Source organism: Amphiura filiformis, chromosome 18 (genome assembly GCF_039555335.1).
Source record: "Amphiura filiformis chromosome 18, Afil_fr2py, whole genome shotgun sequence".
NCBI classification, from domain to species: Eukaryota; Metazoa; Echinodermata; class Ophiuroidea; order Amphilepidida; family Amphiuridae; genus Amphiura; species Amphiura filiformis.
Window position 1 is genome coordinate 33,851,693 of NC_092645.1, and position 22,531 is coordinate 33,874,223.

Consider the following 22,531-nt stretch of genomic DNA (forward strand, 5'->3'; position numbering starts at 1 on the left):
CACTTGACATAAAGCATATCTGACAATACTCGCATTTATAATGCTTCTCTAAAGTTTTTCTTTGGTGTGAGTTCTGATGTGTCCTCTAAGATTACTACTGTCACTAAACCATTTCTTGCAGTACTCACACTGATAGGGTTTTTCCTTGGTGTGTATTCTAATATGTGCTGTCAGACCAGATTTTTGAGCAAAACATTTCTGACAATACTCACAATGATGGGGTTTCTCTTGGGCGTGAATTCCTCTTATGTGTCTTTGGAGATTACTACCGTCAGTGAAGCATCTCTTGCAGAACTCACACTGATAGGATTTTTCCTTTGTGTGTGTTCTAATATGTGCTGTAAGACCAGATCTTTGAGCAAAATATCTCTGACAATACTCACACTGATAGGGTTTCTCTTTGGTGTGAGTTCTGATGTGTCCACTGAGTTCGTCTCTACATACAAAGCATTTCAGACAATATTCACACTGATATGGTTTCTCCTTGGTGTGAATTCTTCTGATGTGTAGTTTAAGGTTGTGATTTCCTGAGAACCATTTCTTGCAGTACTTGCATTGATACTCCTTAGTATGAGTTTTGATGTGTTCCTTGAGACGGCTGCTATGTGTAAACCATTTCTGACATTGCTCGCACTGATATGGTTTCTCTATGGTATGAGTCCAGATGTGTCTCTTCAGACTACTACTTGACGAAAAGCATTTCTGACAATACTCGCATACATTGGGCTGCTCTTTGGTGTGAGTTCTGATGTGTATTTTAAGTTCACTGCTGTATCCAAAGAATTTCTGACAGTACTCACACTGATACGGTTTCTCTCCGGTATAAGTCCAGATGTGTCTCTTCAGACTACTACTTGACGAAAAGCATTTCTGACAATGGTCACATTCATACGGCTCCTCTTTGGTGTGAGTTCTGATGTGGGTTTTAAGCTGGCTGTAGCATTGGTATGATTTCCTTCGGTATGAGTTCTGATGTGGACTTTAAGACTTTTTTTCCAAGTAAAACACTTCTGGCAGTATTCACACTGAAAGTGTTTCTCTGTGGAATAACTTCTGACATCAGATTTGTAACCTTTGGTATGAGTTCTAATGTGGGCTTTAAGACTTTTTTTCCAAGTAAAACACTTCTGACAGTATTCACACTGAAAGCGTTTCTCTGTGGAAGTGGCATCATTTTTGGAATCATCAGAAGTGCACAAAGGTCTTGAAAATCTTATCAAACACTTGCTACATTTGCCCCATACAAGTAGCGTCCTGTGGTTATTCACATGTCTACAAAGCTTACCGTATTTTAACAAGATTTTCTTACAAAATGCACACTTTCTTCGTTGATGAGCCCACACATATTTTAGTAGATGTCTGTTTACATGGATTTTCAATTTGCCCAAAGAATAATGGTTCATTCCACAAAAAGTACAAGGAAACGGTTTCAAAAGTTTCATCGTCACTACTTACAATAGGTATCGCACGTAATTTAAACTTCAAAAGAATTATATCCACATTCAAAATATCAAGTTCAGTTAATATGTGCCCACCTCAAGCAAACTATGGAAGTCAATACCAGCAAAACAATGGTGCCGTATGCAAGATAAAACTGAAATCCTCACTACCTCTTGGCCCAGGTAGAACTTGTAGTTTCAAATGCAGAATTTTATTACCGGGCCAATGATCTGAAATTATGATATTAAAACAATTTGAATTAATATTTGATGCATCTTTCAATAGAGATCTAAAAAAAAAGCTCCAAAGTTTCAATTGATTTGGATGTTATTTTAATGTTGTCGACTTTTATGTCAAAATTGCTCAGTCAACCTATAAACACAACAAATTAACCGATTCCATAGGTTGTGACATATGTGTGTCAACATTTCAAATTTTATATTATTATTATTTGGGCAAATTGAAAATCCATGTAAACAGACATCTACTAAAATATGTGTGGGCCCAGTGTCAACTGGGCAGGCCTTTAAATGCAAATCATTTCTGACAGTACTCATCAGGGCCGTAGCAAGGTTGAAAAATGTGAGGCGGCCATCACAAATATGGGGCAGCCAAATTACAAATAGATGCCCTAATTAAAATATAAAGAAAAACATAACAAATTTCTCAAAAAGTGCAGTGGCCATGGCATCCCCGGCCGCCCCCTTGCTACGGCCCTGGTACTCGCACTGATATGGTTTTACTTTAGTGCAAGTTCTTAAATTCTAATATATGTCTTGCAAGGCCAGACTTATGAGCAAAATATATCTGCCAATACTCACACTATAGGGTTTCTATTTTGAGTGGTGTGATCGGATGTGCACAGTGAGATGGCCGCTAAGTACAAAGCATTTCTTACAATACTCACATCGATAGTTTTCCTTGATGAGTTCTAATATGTGCTGCAAGACCAGACTTTTGAGCAAAATATCGCTGACAATACTCACACTGATAGGGTTTCACTTTTGTGTGTATTCTGATGTGCTCATTTAGATTGCTGCTACGTGCAAAGCATTTCTTACAATACTCACACTGATAGGGTTTCTCTTTGGTGTGAGTTCTGGTGTGTTCTTTGAGATGGGTGCTACGTGCAAAGCATTTCTTACAATACTCACACTGATAGGGTTTTTCTTTGGTGTCAATGGTGTGCGTTCTAATATGTGCTGTAAGACTAGAACTTTGAGCAAAACATCTCGGACAATACTCACACTGATACGGTTTCTCTTTGGTGTGAGTTCTGATGTGTGATTTCAGACTGCTGCTACATATAAAGCATTTCTTACAATACTCACACTGATATGGTTTTTCTTTGGTGTGATATCGAATGTGTTTTTTAAGATTACTACTATAAGCAAACAATTTCTGGCAATACTCACACTGATATGGTTTCTCTTTAGTGTGAGTTCTGATATGTAAATTGAGATTGTGCTTATGTGCAAAGCATTTCTGACAGAACTCACAATGATATGGTTTCTCTTTTGTGTGAGTTTTGAGGTGGGTTTCACGGTGACTATTTGCAAAGTATTTCTGACAATGCTCACACTGATATGGTTTTTCTTTGGTGTGAGATCGGATGTGTCTTTTAAGAATACTACTATAAGCGAACCATTTCTGACAGAACTCACACTGATAGGGTTTCTCTTTAGTGTGAGTTCTGATGTGTCTTTTAATCCGATGACTTGCAATGTGTTTCTGACAATACTCGCACTGATGTGTTTTTTCTTTGTTGTGACTTCTTATGTGGGTTGTTAGATTATTTTCCCAAGCAAAACATTTCTGGCAGTATTCACACTGAAAGCGTTTCTCTGTGGAATAACTTCTGGCATCAGTTTTGGAACAAACAGAAGTGCACAAAGGTCTGTCCTCACAATTATTTGAAAAACTTAAAAACTTGTTACATTTGCTCCATACATGTTGCGTCCTGTGGTTATTCAATTGTCTACACAGCCTACCACAGTTTGACAAGCTTTTCTGACAAAATACACACCTTTTTCGTCTATGAGCCTGCACATATTTGATCATATGTCTGCTTACATGGATTTTCAATTTGTCCAAAGAATAATGGTTCATTTTACAAAATGTACAAGAAAAAGGTTTCAAAAGTGCCATTATCACATGTAGATGTTTGCAATATGTGCTGACGATAATGTTAAAACATGTAGTTCAAATATCTATGCGCACCTCAAAACAACACCGCAAGTCAATACCAGCAAACAATGGAGCTGCAACCAAGACGACCCAATTCACACTGCCTTCTGTATTAGCCCTGGTAGAACTGGTAGGTTCAAACGCAGACTTGTATTATATTACTGGATCAAAATATCTGGAATATTAAAACAATTTGAATTAAGTAATATTTGACAGAATGCTCAAAAATCATGTTAAAACTTACAAGGGTATTCTATTTTGGGTGGCAAATTTCAAACCCGGTAAAACAAATTACTTGTATTCCAGGCACTTTAATATTATGAAACATTAAAATGTTGATTTTTGTCAAATAATGCTCCCCCTACTATACATAAGCAAATATTCTGAATATTCACAAAATAAACATCTCACAAAAAGTAACTAACCCCCTTAAATAATGGCTATTATTCAAAAAGGGGCTATTGTATTACAAATCTGTAAAATGCGTTGGAAGCAGAATTTATTTCTGCGCATTTTGTCACCCCATTTGATATGATAGCCCAGAAAACAATAAAACACCAGTCAATTTAATGTAGATGAGGTCCAGATTTGAAAGTTGCACTTACATACAAATTTTTACAATACAAAAACACTCAGATATCATTACACAGATTTCCTTCCATAACACTGAATACAAAATCAATACAATTTACTGCAACTTTCAAATCTTGGGTTATGATTTATTTAAATGTACACGCTGTGACGTCAATATATATACGTCAATATGTGCAGAAATAAATTCTGCTTCCAACTACAGATTTGTAGTAAAATCACCCGTTTCTAAATAACGGTCATTATTTAAAGGTGGGTAACCTGATTGACAATCTCTTCCCCCACTTTACCTCATCAAAATGCTGCTTTGGGTATCAGATGAAAGCTCATATTTTTCTCATACACATATTGAAATTTGGCGTTCCAAATCGGTATATTTCCAAAGAAATCATCAAAAAACTGCAGAATTAGTCCCAAATATGGTATACCATATATTTGAGACTTCTAATTTCAATATGTTTATGAGAAAAATAGGGCCTCTTACTTGAAATCAATATATTGCATGATCATGATGATTATCATTAATAAAAACACTGTATAACTACCAATAGAGACATTGCGATTTCCAAACGTAGACATCGGACGTACGTTGATCTGTTCAAAACCACTCTCCTGTATCGGGCGAGGTCACGTGATTTAGCTATTTTGAAGATATTCCACGTCTTGAAATCGGGCGTAGGTACATTGTTGAAAATTCACAAAATTTGTCCATTTCCCAATATATTAAAGACAGTCAAAGATAATGAACATATGAAGGAAAGTCTAATTATTATTATGATCCTTTTTGTTTGTAACAAATCATTATAATAAAGGTACAGCGATGTGTTAAAAATGGACTAAATTTAAACGCAATATTAACACGCAGAGATTGTCCATTGAAATGTGTGTGATACTTTGCGTTAAAAAAATTACAATGCGATTTCCATTTTGGATTCCAACGTAGAATAAAAAACGCAGATGCTACGTTGAAATATGCTGATTTTACCTCATGTCTAAGTCCATGCAACGCGCCCAATTTTCAGGACGAAAAAGTCTCATTTTGAAAGTAAAGTCATGATGTATGTATGTAGTGATCTTTAATCTACCAAAATATATGTTTTGGGGCAACTATAATATTTGGGGAGCACAAAAAACAATTAGGTTTAATCAGCACTGTAGGTCAAAATTTTAATCAAAATCAAAAGGGGTCTGTTTGAATTTAGGCATAGTCACAGGTCACTGTTATTTTTTCAAGCATTATGCCCTCTATCGACCTAGCTTAGAAGCTGTTAGATATTGAGCAAATATTATAGTCTTTATTCTGACTTTCTTGTTCTCCATCGTGACGAATGAGCACAATCCAGTCTGGAACAGAGACTAGCCATATTCAACATCGTATTAACGTACGCGAAAACGTATGTGCCACGTGCTGCGTTTGAAAAATCGCAATGTCTCTATTATCATGCTGCATAAGCTTGTATTTATGTCGGTAATTACATTAGTAATTAGTCACATTTACAAAAAACATTTATATGTTCTTTTTGCATGAGTGCTTGAAAGGGATGACATTTTATGTTATACGTAAGTTTTAAAGAATTCGATTTTCCAAATATATCAGGTCACCTTCCTTTAAGGGGGGTTAGTTACTTTTTTGAGATGTTTAGTTTGGAATTGATTTCTGAATGTCCCTTTAATGCTATAATTAATGTGCAATTTTAAATTTGTTTTAAATTTTTCCAAGCAGGGATAGCGTTAACCCCCGATCGGGGGTGAATGACCCCCTAAATTTAAAAAAAAAAAATTCACCCTCTATATTGGGAATATGTGCAAGCTCGTGGGTGAACTCTGACCCTCTACTTTTGGACCTTACTCTTACCCCTGACTACACTGCAAAATATTCACTTTCACCCCCGAGATTTAATTTTCACCCCATGTATTTGGATTTTGTGCAAGCTCAGGAGTGAAAAACATGGGAAAACAACCCCCGACTTTCGGGCCTTAATGCTACCCCTGTTTCAAGGTGAGCTGTCAATAGCTCGATCCCCTTAAGAATGTTAAGGAGATGTTCAAACCACTCCCCTAAAAATTTTAAGGAGAGAGGTCGAGCTGTTATGAAGAGTGGTAGACGAGTTAGGAGAAATGCATATGTTCTACATTAAAAGGGCATTTCGTGATCCACAGCATCATGGGATGATCATCCCCCCCACTTTTCTCAAAAGAAGTTGAGATTTTTATATCACTGGAAACCTCTGGCTACATAATGTTTAGATACAAAATATTTCTTGCAGATTAATTCGTTTAGGAAAGATATCGTGAAATTTGAATTTCGTGCTGGTATACCAGAACGAAATTACAACGCATTGTCTATGGAGCAGTGTAATACACATAATCATGCATAACTCGCAAATGCAAAATCGGAATCAACTGACATTTCGGGAATAAGCTTTTTTTGCGGATATCTACTGAAAAATGTCATAAAAAGGGGATGCTGGGATCACGAAAATACTCCTTTATTGCCTGATATTAAAGGACATGTAGAATGCAAAAAGTGTAATTTTTAATTGGGTAAAATCTATCAATTATATATGTTTTAATGATATCTAGTGACATGCAAAATTATTGGGGGAAGTCATATAAAACAGCTCCCCCAAAGCATTTAAGGGGATGTGCAATAATTATGTGTACCCTGGGATGGTGAATTCTCAAAATAGTCTACCAAAAATCGTTGCCGCCCCCTTAAGCCGCGCCAAAAATCTTTGCCACCCCCCCCCCTTCTGACATGCCAAAAAACCTTTGACCCCCTTTTGATGTGCCAAAAAATCTTTGCCCCTCCCCTTACATATGCAAGATTTTTGGGACCTTATTGTCTTACCATAATCATGCGAGCACAGTGTGCAGAAAATTTCTAATGTTTTCCTACACCTTTTTAGAGCATATAGAAACGGTGTTGTTACGAGTTGACTCAAGGCTAAAATCAATTTTTACCCTCACACGAATACACAACACAAATACACTGTTTGATTTAAAGCTAACAAAATCTAAGACTTTAATTGAAATAAATCACCATCCATGATGTACTATAAGATAAAGAGAGCAATAAAAGGAAAACAACTTTTGTCATTTAGTAGATATATACAAAATTTGTTTACCTTGTATTTACATTGGCCAAATCATATCTAAACAGACTTAAGGGGGTACTACACCCCTGCCCAATTTTTTGCCTATTTTTGCATTTTTCTCAAAAATTATAGCGCATTGGGGACAAGTAAGATATGTATATTATAGGGGCAAGGACTACAACTACTGCACTGGAAATTTTATTTCAACACAGACAACGGTTGTGGAGATACAGTCAAAAATGAGGGAAAACCAATATTTGATCAATAAATCAATAACTACTTGCTTTGAGTTGCTGAATGTTCAGTACAGTAGTTGTAGTCCTTGCCCCTATAATATATAGTTGGCTTTTGCTACGAAAAAGGAGATTAATCCAGGCCCAATTACTGATAATAACCCCCTTTGGTCAAATTCACTCCCAGCTGGACAAGCAACCCCAATGATAAACCACAGCAGACAATCCAAAAGATAGAAAATTGTTATGTAATAATGTTATTATGAAACCTGTTGGTACACTTTTTGATAGTTCTATAATGGGAAATCAGCAGGAGCTAATTGGAGGGATTAGTGGTTTTGATTTTTATTCCTTTTTCGTAGAGCAACCAGACTATACATATCTTACTTGTCACCAATGTGCTATAATTATTGAGAAAAATGCAAAAATAGGTAAAAAATTGGCCAGGGGTGTAGTACCCCCTTTAATAATGATCGATTGAGTTGATGTGTCATCCGTTTATTACCACTTGGTCCATCCCATTTGGTCCACTTGGTCTATCTATTCCCACTTGCTCCAGTTCAGTTCCCACACAAATGGATGCTGCGTCACTGGGTTCTATAAATGTCTGCATATACACATTTGTCTAAGATATAAATGTCATGGTGTTAAAACAGACCGCAGTCCAAACGTTGACAACGTTGCATAATTCATTTAATCATTTCCAAAAATCTTGCTGTGTAAGGGGGGGCAAAGATTTTTGGCACATCAAATGGGGGCAAAGATTTTTGGCACAGCCAGAAAGGGGGGGCAAGCGAATTTTGGCAGACCATTTTGAGAACTCACCACCCAGGGGGTACACATAATTATTGCACCACCCCTTACAACCAGTGAATCAAAACACTTCAAATGGTTAAAATCAGATCAATTAAATATTACATGTGTTTACTTCTCTTTGGCAGACTTATTTAATAATATGAAATGGTTTCAGGTGTGCAAGCCTTTGTTAGAGATGAACTGAATAGTAATGAATAATTCAAACAACAGGAATAAAAGCAGATGTGTTTAAAAGCTGCACCCCAAGGATTTCAGTTTTGTGTGTTTTTTGACGAATCTCTAACTTTATTCTAACAGATATCCATGATTATAAAAAAGTATTTGTCATGTCAAAAATAAGTGACAGTCTTTTGGCATCCATCTGACTTTTTGAAAGTGAAAACAAAGAGAAAAAGATTAACCTCAAAAATCACATTGACTTCACACACAAAGTCCGGTCGGGACCTCTAAATGTTTTTCAAAATGTATAATTTTTTTCATGCAATGTTTTTTAAACATAATGTACCAAATAAAAGTAGCCCATTAAAATTTTTTATCATTTTCAGATTCACCCTAATTACTCACCGATACATGCAGGGATTCTCTTTTGTGTGAGTTTTGATGTGTCCTTTGAGATGGCTGCTACGTGCAAAGCATTTCATACAATGGTCACACTGATACGGTTTCTCTTTGGTGTGTGTTCTGATGTGCTCACTGAATTGGCTGCTATGTGCAAACCATTTCTGACAATACTCACACTGATAGGGTTTCTCTTTGGTGTGCGTTCTGATGTGTCCTCTGAGATGGCTGCTACGTCCAAAGCATTTCTGACAATACTCACACTGATAGGGTTTCTCTTTGGTATGTGTTCTAATGTGTTCTTTGAGAATGCTGCTACGTGTAAAGCATTTCTTACAATACTCACACTGATAGGGGTTTTCTTTGGTGTGAGTTCTAATATGTGCTAAAAGATCACCCTTTTGAGCAAAACATTTTTGACAATATTCACACTGATAGGGTTTCTCCTTAGTGTGAGTTCTGATATGACTTTTCAGAGTACCGGACCGTGAAAAACATTTCTGGCAATAATCACACTGATAGGGTTTCTCTTTGGTGTGAGTTTTGATGTGTTCTTTGAGAATGCTGTATTGTGCAAAGCTTTTCTTACAATACTCACACACATATGGTTTCTCTTTGGTGTGAGTTCTGATGTGTCTTTTAAGATGACCACTAGAACTGAACCATTTCTGACAGAACTCACACTGATACGGTTTCTCTTTAGTGTGAGTTCTGATGTGCATTTTAAGATGGCTGTTTCGTCCAAAGCATTTCTGACAATACTCACATTGGAAGGCTTTCTCTTTGGTATGAGTTCTGATGTGGGTTTTAAGATTATGTTTCCAAGTAAAATACTTCTGGCAGTATTGACACTGAAAGCATTTTTCTGTGGAATAACTCCTGGCATCCGTTTTGAAATCAATAGAAGTGCACAAAAGTCTGTGTTCACACTCATTTAAAAAACTTAAACACTTGTTACATTTGCCCCACACATGTAGTGTCCTGTGGTTATACACATGTCTACAAAGCTTACCATATTTTGACAAGCTTTTGTTACAAAATGCACACTTTTTTCGTCTACGAGCCTGCACATATTTTATCAGATGTCTACTTACATGGATTTTCAATTTGTCCAGAGAATAATGGTTCATTCCACAAAATGTACAAGGAAATGGTTTCAAAAGTGTCATTGTCACAAGATGTTTACAATATGTATCACATGTAAAACATGTGCAACAATATTCAAATATTAAGTTCAATTATGTGCCCACCTCAAGCAAACCATGGAAGTCAGAACCAACAAACAGCTGTAAGCAAGCTTTAAGATCAGAATCCTCACTGCATCCTATATTGTTGTTTCCATGCAGAATTGTACTACTGGATCAAAATATCTGAAATATTAAAACAATTTGAATAAATTAATGTCTTATTTGACTAAATTTTCAAAAAATACTGGTAAACCTAAGAGGCCTTGCAATAATTATCAGCCGCCCCCCCCCCCCCCGGTAAAATTCCAAACCATAAATCGGCCCGCCAAAAACACTTGCCGCCCCCCTCAGCCTGCCAAATTTAAATCATTGCCCCTTTTGGCTTGCCAAAAATTTCATGCCCCCACTCCCCCAATTTTACCCTCCTACAAGGTCTCATAAGTATTACACAGGGTAGGCCTATTTTGTGATTTTAGCATGCTCTTTTAGGGAATATCTTTCAATCAAAATCTACAAAATAAAAGCTTATTTCCAATATTTCAGTTGACTTGGACTTTCAATAAAGAGTTCCGCATAATTTGACATGCCAAAAAATCTTTGCACCCCCTCCTTTACTCATGCAAGATTTTGGGGAACCTAAAGTTAAAACCCTAAATTGTCTTATCATATATTGCAAATGTGATAGGGCAGGAAATGTTGCATAATTGGTTGTGTTGAAATTGCTCAGTTGACCTTTAAGGGATCCAAAATGAGCATTTATTGCGTTTCGACAGTATTTTTTGTGGGACATGAGAGCACCTCAGACCTATCGAATTGCATTCTGAATACGAAGCATGTCTTTCTGATATCAAATAAGTTTCATTTTTTTTAAATCACAATATAATACAAATTTTATGACAAATTATAAAAATTTGATATTTTTCAAATTTTTGATATATAACAGTCCTCGAAGTAAATTATATAAATCTAATGATATATTCTTAAAGTGTATGTGGCAGGGAGGAAAAGCCGATGGTCAATTGAAAATTTTGACCTTTCATATTGAAGATATGGATTTTTTTCCCAAAAAGACCTAATTTTTTTGGGTGTTTTGGGAAAAAAATCCATATCTTCAATACAAAAGGTCAAAATGTTCAATTGATCGTCGGCTTTTCATCCCACCTACATACACTTTAAGTATAAATCATCAGATTTATAAAGTTTACTTCAAGTACTGTTAAATATCAAAATATCAATTTTAATGATTTGCCATAAAATGTGTATTAAATTGCGAATTTCAAAAGTCAAAATTATTTGATATCAGAATGACATTCTTCGATTCAGAATGCAATCGATATGTCTGATGTGCTCTAATGTCCCAAAATAAATACTGTCCAAACGTTCATACCCCAGCCCTTAAGCACAACAAATTTGGCCGATTCCAATGTAAGTTTACATTAAACTGTACATTAAAAAGCAGGTTTAACAATAATTAAACTAGTTTCATATACATGTATAACAAGGCAGTTCTCGAACCACCAGTCTCGCCTGCTTTTGCGACCACCTACCTGCTTTTGCGACCACCTACCTGCTTTTACGATTACTTTTGGTAGAAGTAAATGAACTTGGCGGTTCTCGGCAGGGCATAATTGGTACTTGACCTTAGTTTACCCCTGGGTGACCTTGGATGACCCCAGAATGACCTTCCAAAAATTTGACTCTAAATGTTGACTGTACCTACCAAGTTTCGTGCCCATACGAGTTTTTAGTCATTTGACCTCTGATGACCCCTGAATGACCTTGGATGACCCTGAAATGACCTTCAAATTTGGCTCTAAATGTTGAATGTACCCACCAAATTTCATGCCCATATAACAGTTGTAAGTACTTTGACCTCAGATGACCCCTGGGTGACCTTGGATGACCCTGAAATGACCTTCCAAATATTTGACTCTAAATGTTGACTGTACCCACCAAGTTTCATGCCCATACGACAGTTTTAGTAACTTGACCTCAGATGACCCCTGGGTGACCTCGGATGACCCTGGAATGACTTTCCAAAAATTTGACTCTAAATGTTGACTGTACCTATTGGTACCTACCAAGTTTCGTGCCCATACGACAGTTTTTAGTAATTTGACCTCAGGTGACACTGGATGACCCCAAAATGACCTTCCAAAATTTTGGCTCTAACTGTTGACTGTACCCACCAAGTGTCACGCCCATATGACAGTTTTGAGTAATTTGACCTCCAATGACCTCTGGGTGACCCTGGATGACCCCAAAATGACCTTCCAAAATTTGGCTTTAAATTTTGACTGTACCAACCAAGTGTCATGCCCGTATTACAGTTTTTAGTAATTTGACCTCAAGATGACCCCTGGATGTCCTTGACCCACTAACCAATATAAACTTGTTCTGTCTGGGGTCAAGATGCACCCACCCACCAAGTTTGAGGAACGTGCAACCCCTAGTCTCTGAGAAAATGGTATTTTGCTTGTTACGCATAAATTATGCAAATTTGGTACTTAATTGAAATCTAATCAGGTCGAGAACCTCTGGCCCTGCTACTACCATAGATGAACTCCTGGATGGGGCAGCTTTAATTAGCATGAGGCCGCATTGATATGTAAATAGCGTATTGTTATTTAAATTTGCGCCCAGACGTATTGAGGGCGACAGTCATGTTATCCAGACGGAGAATGGCTGCATATGCCGGGCATGTCAATTTGCTGAGTGAAGGCGGATAATCACCTTTCTGTATAGGTAATAAGCTAGTATATTTCATGTACCAGTTGGATATAACAATAAATTATTATCATATTAAATATATTAAATGTATAAACTTTGAAATTTACATGAATTTGAAGAGCAGAGCTTGAAATGTAGCTAAGTCAGGTGATGTGAAATTCTGCTGCGTGACCCCCCTCTGCGTGGTAGAATTATATTCATAAAACATTGAATTTAACAGATATCATGGGTAGCCAACCACGATTTATCAGCATTTAAAATATATGTTAATTAACAAAGATAAATAATAAAGAGTACAAATGGCAATTAACTAGTAAACAAGCCTGAAATCTTAAAATGTTGCCACGTGATTTCCTAACACATGATATGTTAACATGTGACCACTATTCAGATTTACCGTAAATATTTGGAGTATGCTTGCACATCATGCACATACACTGTGCATTTCTTTACTTCCGTATAAAATCAATAATTCATGCTGGGAGCCAAGTAACATTGTCTGCTCAGAGCAGATTGGTATTTTATTTTACTTGAGAGCATAATAGAAATACATAAAGACGAATAAGGCGCCATGATGGAAGGTCAGGTCGGGTATCAAAGGTTTTATAACTTAAATACTACTTGTATTTCCCACCTTGCCTCTGTCACATATTTCCTTCATATTATTGACAGCAAGTCCTAATTTTGACTTTGCTATTGCAAAATGTCATTTCATATCAAATTAGTAGACTTTCTTTGAAAAAACATATCACTGGTGCCTGATGGGAATACCTGTCCGCCATTTCATTAAACTGGATCGTTTTACTGTTTTGTGCCCAGATGTATTGGGGGCGCTATACTCTCATTGAACAGGCAAAGTTCGCAAAACTAACAACGTTGTTATTTGCCAAACTCAATTAACATGATCCAAGGAGTCGAACATGAATTATTCATAACGAGCTATAACGGATCGATAACTGGCCTCACTTTCTAGCTAGTAAACCAGCTGAAATTTTCATAGATTTTATTGCTAATACTGTAGAACAACCGTGAATTTAGTGTCACCCCCTTGCTACTACCCACTAAGTTATGTCACTGTACCCCATACGTATCTCCATATAATCTGTTCACAAGGTTTTTTGCTTTTATGCAAATTAGGTACTTAATTAGCTACTTTCAATGCATTTCTGGCAATACTCACACTGATGGAGCTTCTCTTTGGTGTGAGTTCTGATGTGTTTTTTAGATGCCTGCTATGTACAATTTTTAACCATTTCTTACAACAGTCACACTGACATGGTTTAACTTTGGTGAGTTCCAAAGTGTCCTTTAAGGTCGTGTTCTCACTACAGACATGGGGTCTCGTACCTAGGTCCAAGTCCACATACAAGTGGACTCAGTCCACATTGATTTCGCGTTCTCACTAACACCAAAATGCTGATGTAGGACCCGATGTAGGATCGACTCCACTTACCCGGATGTTATAATATCAAGCGCTTCAATGCATGACCATGACGTCACAAATTCTGTTTCAATGCATGTTTTGAGCCGAACTCACAGCACAAATCAAACTTTACTATAGACTATCAATTTGGCAAGATCATGTTTTATTTCCAGGCCCCCTGATATATTCCTTCAATCTATGGATATGTTATTTTGTGATATAGGCTATGCATGTATTTGGAAAGATCTGAAATAAACACCTCTAAACACTGTTATTTTATATAGGCCTATACGTGTAAAATGAGAGAAATACATCTGGTTGTTATTTCTGATTTTGGTCAAGCACGCCGATTCACACGCAACACAACCTCTAAATCACCATCAAAAATATTAATTTTGATTGGTAATTTTAACTCAGTCTAGCAAAATGTACACCTCAAAAACGAATATTACACCTGATTTATTCTTTTGTATTATACTGTAAAGCCCAATGTTGTTTTGTTTAATTCTGAAACTGGATAAAATCTGTATCTTGCCGCGATGCCGTTGTTTTCACACTGCACAAGAAGCATGCTGCTCATCAAACTACGGCAAGCATCTCTAACGAACGAACGCCAGTCCGTGTATATCCACTTTGTAAATTCATGAAATAAAGCATGCATGTATAAATTTGTTCTATAATACCAGCTACGAATTTTTAAGTTAAAAATGCATGTTTACATTTTATCATGGGAAATTATATAATGTAGACATGTATACCGTATTGTATAGGCCTATAGTACAACGACGGCCATCAAGGTTGTGTGTATACAACATTTCCGGTGTAAGTGGATCGAGTCCACATGTAAACGCGTTCTCACTTTGCTGTTTGATACCACATCCTAGGTACGAGACTACCTCAATGAGGTGGTCTCGATGCTACATCCTGGATGTAGGATCGAAACCACTTATTTCGCGTTCTCACTATGCTTGGAAGCGGACTCGATGTAGGATCGAGTCCACGTCCTGGTATCAAACAGGCATAGTGAGAACGCGCCCTAAGATTAAGCAGCCTTTTAAAAAGGGTAATGTTTCATATTTCTTAGGGAACAGGTTTATTTCTTGTGAAAAGAATGTGTTCGTGTTTTATACAAAGCATCCTCACATCCATATTTGGACGTAAAACAGCCATTTTAAGAAAACGACAACTCTAATTTTTATGCAACTTTCATAAATGGAATTCTAGACATCAATTACATACAAATCAGCACCAACTTTAATAGAATAAGGCAGATAATAATGATTGTTGTTGAAAATATTAATTTTCACTTAGTAACTATACACCACATTTAACTAATTAATTAAGGTAATTTTGACTGATGAGACTTAGAAAAATGAAAGGGAACATCATTAAGAACATAAGTGGCATTTTTTTTTAAATTACCAAAAATCATACGCCACTATGGAATGCAAAGTGCAAAGCATTTCTGACAGGACTCACAGATTACGACTGCGGACTGTCCGAACCATTTCTTGCAGTACTAGCAATGACAAGGCTTTTCCTTTGTGTGAATTCTAATATGTCTTGTAAGGCCATACTTATGAGCAAAATATCTCTGACAATACTCACACTGATAGGGTTTCTCTTTGTGTGTGTTCTGATGTGCTCACTGACTTGGCCGCTACGTGTGCAAACCATTTCTGACAATACTCACACTGATACGGTTTCTCTTTGGTGTGAGTTTTGATGTGTTCTTTGAGAGGTCTGCTACGTGCAAAGCATTTCTTACAATACTCACACGCATATGGTTTCTCTTTGGTGTGAGTTCTGATGTGTCTTTTAAGACATGACTACTGTTAGTGAACCATTTCTTGCAGTACTCGCACCAATAGGGTTTTTCCTTGGTGTGTGTTCTAATATGTGTTGTAAGATGAGACTTAAAAGCAAAACATCCCTGACAGTGCTCACACTGATATGGTTTTTCTTTTGTGTGTGTTCTGATGTGTGAACTGACTTGGCTGCTACGTGCAAACCATTTCTGACAATACTCACACTGATAGGGTTTCTCTTTGGTGTGAGTTCTGATGTGTTCTTTGAGATGGCTGCTACGTGCAAAGCATTTCTTACAATGCTCACATTGATATGGTTTTTCTTTGGTGTGAAATCGGATGTGTCTTTTAAGAGAACTACTGTAAGCGAACAATTTCTGACAATACTCACACTGATAGGGTTTCTCTTTTGTGCGAGTTCTGGTGTGTCCTTTGAGATGCTTGCTACATGCAAAGCATTTCTTACAATACTCACACTGATAAGGTTTCTCTTTGGTGTGAGTTCTAATATGTCTTCCATAATTACTCCTGTCAGTGAACCATTTCTTGCAGTACTCACACTGATAGGGTTTTTCCTTGGTGTGAGTTCTTATGTGTCTTTTAAGAGCAGACGTTTGAGCAAAACATTTCTGACAATACTCACACTGATATGGTTTCTCTTTGGTGTGAGTTCTGGTGTGTCCTTTGAGATGGTTGCTACTTGCAAAGCATTTCTGACAATACTCACACTGATAGGGTTTCTCTTTGGTGTGAGTTCTGATGTGTGATTTGAGACTGCAGCTACATGTAAAGCATTTCTTACAATACTCGCATTGATTTGGTTTTTCGATGGTATGAGATCTGATGTGTCCTTTAAGATTACTACTATAAGTGAACAATGTCTGACAATGCACACACTGATATGGTTTTTCTTTGGTGTGACTTCTGTGGGTTGTTAGATTATTTCCCCACAGCTGGCAGTATTCACACTGAAAGCGTTTCTGTGATGACAAACTTCTGGCATCTGTTTTGGAAACACTTAAGCACTTGGGGTTACATTTGCCCCATACATGTTGCGTCCTAAGGTTATTCAATTGTCTACAAAGCCTACCAAATTTTAACCAGCTTTTCTTACAAAATACACACTTTTTTCTTCTACGAGCCTGTACATATTTTATCAAATGTCTGCTTACATGGATTTTGAATCTGTCCAGAGAATAATGGTTCATTTTACAAAATGTACAAGAAAATGGTTTCAAAAGTGTCATTGTCACATGTAGATGTTTGCAACACGTATTGATGATAAGTAACTATATATCACTAAATATCTGTTCTTACTAAAAACATGTAGTTCAAATATAGATGCGAACCTCAAACCTCAAAAACAACACCACAAGTCAATACCAGCAAGCAACGGATCTGTAAGCAAGACAAGATCACTATCCACACTGCCTTCTGTATTAGCCCTGGTAGAACTTGTAGTAGGTATATCACCTCAAAAATAATCGCAGCAGAAACGCGTTATTTAATGTTCCTACATTATTAAGCTTTATTAAAGCATCAAAAATCTAAAAACAGAATTGAAATCGGTCAATGCATTGTGATGTAATGTCAATTTAAAGATGCTCGTAGATGGAATGAAATCCTGCCACAAATGGCTGTAATGACTAAATTGGCACATTTCGAGATTTTGAAGGTTTATTTGGACGCTTGCTTGGAAAAACAGCGTTAATTTAAATAGCACATGTTAAATGCCTATCTTTCCTGACTTCGTTACAGAAAACAAAATTTAAAAATCCATCATTGAATAATTATAATAAATTAATCAAATATACTATTTTAGCCATTTCGGCCAATCTGCAGACAAATTAAATCTCAAAAATGACTAAGTTCAGCTTATTAATATGCAAAATTGATGCCAATAGAAAACCGTACATGATATAAAGGTGCGGTTTTTTTGCACACATATGTATACAAAGTTCTTTCAATTGATGACAAAAATACACAAAAAGTAATTAATTATGCAAATTAGGTAATTACAGCTAATTATGTATTTATGATATTATAATGCAAATTAGGCATGAGTAATTTTGGTTTTTTTTTCAATATTTAATGAACGTCTGTTCATTCATCAATCTTTTAAGTATGATCCTGTTGTGAGGTTGAATAAATGAACTGCAGTTAATTATTTAAAACAATACAAAAAAAATTAAAAGTTTGACATTTTGACGGTGTCTGGAATATAATTTTCATTTTTACTGTAAACATGGTATGTGTCACCATTACTCAAAGCCAAGTCCGAAAAGTAAAAATTAAAATTCAGTTGCAATGAGACTTTAAATTAACATTTTGTCATCTGGATTAACATGGGAGGATAATCGCTAAAATGAACAGCAATTTTGATTTACCGCGTATACAAAAATAGTATGGCCTTGGACACACACAATGGCTTAGAGCTATTGTGGTTTGGAAACTTACTCCCTAAAAAAAACATTGATTAATGTTTTGCTTCAACTGGTTTTAGGAAAGTGTTTCATTTGTTGTCGACGGAATTAATTTACATGCTAAGACAGATTAGTATTTCAGCTAAATGGTGGTAGTTCCTTTACTTCAGTAGGCCTATATTTACTGATTTATGAGCGATCTTCAAAAATCCATAAAAACAGGCAGTAGTTCTTAAACAAAACAATTTTTAATTTGGGGACCCGATGGTAGCCTCGGGAAGGCTTCACACACCATATATTAAAAATTCAAACAATTTGGATAAATGAAGCATATGAAGAAATTCATTTATCGACATGGATGTTTTCTAAAATTGGCCAAATTTGAAGCGCGCCCTTTTCAATTCACTGTTATGCTTGCATGCACAGTGTAGCAGAATTATTGTGCAGCCACTGTGACATACCTACTTGTAGTTTCAAACGCAGACTTGTATATATTACTGGATCAAAATATCTGAAATGTTACAAAAATCTGAATTATTTTGTCTAATTAAATAGTATATCTAATTATGTATTTTTCATATGCATGCTTTAATTACTACGTATGCATTTCAAAACCTTCTGGCGTATTGCTAGAAAAGTGCACTTTGGGTGCATGTGTATGCAAGGAAGATCGAACCTTTTTTTGGTAGCAAGATTGCGGATCCGTGTGATAATGTTCATATTATGTAGGGTACCTCAATACCAGCGCCCACTCGTCGTCCCTTCTCAAATTCTTGCTATTAGTGCTGGTAGCAAGGGTAAAAATAAACAGGCTATGTCAGGCTTTGTTTCAGGCCTGTAGTCAATTGCATAAAAATCACAACACCAGGCTTCACTTTTTATCCTGAACCATTTACGTTTATGTGGTGAAACTTGGCCCATCACCATCAATCCAGTCTATAAATTATGTACATTACATGTAACTTAAAATGTAAGATACCCAGGAAATAGGAAATAGGTCTATATATATCCAAAATGGTGTTTCTCTGCAATTTGAGGCTAGAATTTGAGCTATTATTACAGGGTTGTTAACTTTTTGGAAATGCTTGGCATGAGATACTGTCAAACAGTGGTGTACCGCCACAGTACCAGGACACAGGATTGCTAACTGATTATTTGAGTCAGGGTGCTCAAGAATCTTAAAAGTAGGGTAGCGACAACATTTTATTTTGATGATGCATGATGGTGAGATTTGTGAGATTCTACTAGGGGTAGGTTAAGCAGCCTTTTAAAAAGGGTAATATTTCATATTTTTTAGGGAACAGGCTTATTTCTTGTGAAAAGAATGTGTTCGTGTTTTATACAAAGCATCCTCACATCCATATTTGGACGTAAAACAGCCATTTTAAGGGCTGGGGTATGAACGTTTGGACAGTATTTATTTTGGGACATTAGAGCACATCAGACATATCGAATTGCATTCTGAATACGAAGAATGTCCTTCTGATATCAAATAATTTTGATTTTTTGAAATTCGCAATTTAATACACATGTGTTTTATGGCAAATCATTAAAAATTGATATTTTTGATGTTTATCAGTACTCGAAGTAAACTTTATAAATCTGATGATTTATGCTTAAAGTGTATGTAGGTGGGATGAAAAGCCGACGATCAATTGAAATTTTTGACCTTTCATATTGAAGATAGATTTTTTCCCAAAACACCAAAAAAATTAGGTCTTTTGGGAAAAAATCCATATCTTCAATATGAAAGGTCAAAATTTTCCAATTGACCGTCGGCTTTTCCTCCCAACTACATACACTTTAAGAATATATCATTAGATTTATATAATTTACTTCTATGACTGTTATATATCTAAAATTTGAAAAATATTAAATTTTTATAATGTGTCATAAAATTTGTATTATATTGTGATTTTCAAAAATGAAAATTATTTGATATCAGAAAGACATTCTTCGATTCAGAATGCAATTCGACACGCCTGAGGTGCTCTCATGTCCCACAAAAAATACTGTCGAAACGCATAATAAACACTCATTCTAGATCCCTTAAGAAAACGACAACTCCATTTTTTATGCAACTTTCATTAATGGAATTCTAGACATCAATAACATACAAATCAGCACCAACTTTAATAGAATTAGGCAGAAAATAATGATTGTTGTTGAAAATATTAATTTTCAGACCCCCCCTGTCCAAATACTTGTTTTAGCCGGCACCAACTCATTTTTTGGCCGATTTGGATGAAAATGGTGTCAAAATGCTCAGGAGATCATACTGCATCAAATGTGTGTCAGAATGAATACAGACACACATTGTAGGAAGTCCTAGGAATCTTTTTGTCAGGAGCAATGGAGCACCTAAAATCTGGAGAATGTGAACATTTGCAAATATTTGACATTTTTTGGCCCCAAATACTATAGTGCAATTTTCTGTTCTGTCTGGGGGGCAACCCAGGGTTTTGTTTTGTGGCAGATTTCAACCCACTCCACATGGCACCCATGTGAAGGTAATATACGGTACTTACCAAAATAGCTCTGGCAAATCTATAATGGAACCCTCCTCACCAACTTCACCAGGGTAAATACCTGAAATGTAAAAATTAATAATTTATAATATTTAATAAAAAGTATATTTTGTATTGCTTCTGTGGTCTGTGTGCCGAACATGCAAGCCCGGCTCTTACCAGCGCTTACCCTGACCATGGAAGTACTTAAAAATTAACGTGGCATTTCGAGATCTCAGCCTAAACCCCCACTTCCAGGGGAACCTAAAGTTAAAACCCTAAATTGTCTTATCATATATTGCAAATGTGATAGGGCAGGAAATGTTGCATAATTGGTTGTGTTGAAATTGCTCAGTTGACCTTTAAGGGATCCAAAATGAGCATTTATTATGCGTTTATTAGTATTTTTTGTGGGACATGAGAGCACCTCAGACCTATCGAATTGCATTCTGAATACTGAAGCATGTCTTTCTGATATCAAATAAGTTTCATTTTTTTTTTAAATCACAATATAATACAAATTTTATGACAAATTATAAAAATTTGATATTTTTCAAATTTTTGATATAATTATAACAGTCCTCGAGTAAATTATATAAATCTAATGATATATTCTTAAAGTGTATGTAGCAGGAGGAAAAGCCGATGGTCAATTGAAAATTTTGACCTTTCATATTGAAGATATGGATTTTTTTCCCAAAAGACCTAATTTTTTTGGGTGTTTTGGGAAAAAATCCATATCTTCAATACAAAAGGTCAAAATGTTCAATTGATCGTCGGCTTTTCATCCCACCTACATACACTTTAAGTATAAATCATCAGATTTATAAAGTTTACTTCAAGTACTGTTAAATATCAAAAATATCAATTTTAATGATTTGCCATAAAATGTGTATTAAATTGCGAATTTCAAAAGTCAAAATTATTTGATATCAGAATGACATTCTTCGTATTCAGAATGCAATTCGATATGTCTGATGTGCTCTAATGTCCCAAAATAAATACTGTCCAAACGTTCATACCCCAGCCCTTAAGCACAACAAATTTGGCCGATTCCAATGTAAGTTTACATTAAACTGTACATTAAAAAGCAGGTTTAACAATAATTAAACTAGTTTCATATACATGTATAACAAGGCAGTTCTCGAACCACCAGTCTCGCCTGCTTTTGCGACCACCTACCTGCTTTTGCGACCACCTACCTGCTTTTGCGATTACTTTTGGTAGAAGTAAATGAACTTGGCGGTTCTCGGCAGGGCATAATTGGTACTTGACCTTAGTTTACCCCTGGGTGACCTTGGATGACCCCAGAATGACCTTCCAAAAATTTGACTCTAAATGTTGACTGTACCTACCAAGTTTCGTGCCCATACGAGTTTTTAGTCATTTGACCTCTGATGACCCCTGAATGACCTTGGATGACCCCGAAATGACCTTCAAATTTGGCTCTAAATGTTGAATGTACCCACCAAATTTCATGCCCATATAACAGTTGTAAGTACTTTGACCTCAGATGACCCCTGGGTGACC

General features: G+C 36.1%; 1 protein-coding gene across 4 annotated transcripts; it reads right to left on the reverse strand.

The window, feature by feature from the left end:
• Positions 1 to 979: 979 nt before the first annotated feature.
• Positions 980 to 21,085, reverse strand: LOC140140143 (uncharacterized). 4 transcript variants are annotated; one of them, XR_011857218.1, is made up of 4 exons: positions 21,023 to 21,085; positions 8,930 to 10,293; positions 3,661 to 3,802; positions 980 to 1,670 (listed from the first exon to the last, which is right to left on the reverse strand). XR_011857218.1 is itself a non-coding variant. In XM_072161995.1 (3 exons), exon 3 carries the CDS (start codon positions 3,586 to 3,588, stop codon positions 2,344 to 2,346), a length of 1,245 nt encoding a protein of 414 aa, XP_072018096.1. In that variant the 5' UTR covers positions 3,589 to 3,802; positions 10,174 to 10,293; positions 21,023 to 21,085; the 3' UTR covers positions 980 to 2,343. The 4 variants fall into 3 exon arrangements, 3 of the variants coding, with proteins under 3 accessions (XP_072018096.1, XP_072018095.1, XP_072018097.1); XM_072161994.1 differs by having other exon boundaries at positions 980 to 3,802; XM_072161995.1 differs by having other exon boundaries at positions 980 to 3,802; positions 10,174 to 10,293.
• Between the last annotated feature and the right edge of the window lie 1,446 nt (positions 21,086 to 22,531).

Excerpts from the sequence above, each read along its gene's own strand:
- LOC140140143 (XM_072161995.1), bottom strand. The coding sequence starts at position 3,588 with ATGGCACTTTTGAAACCTTTTTCTTGTACATTTTGTAAAATGAACCAT.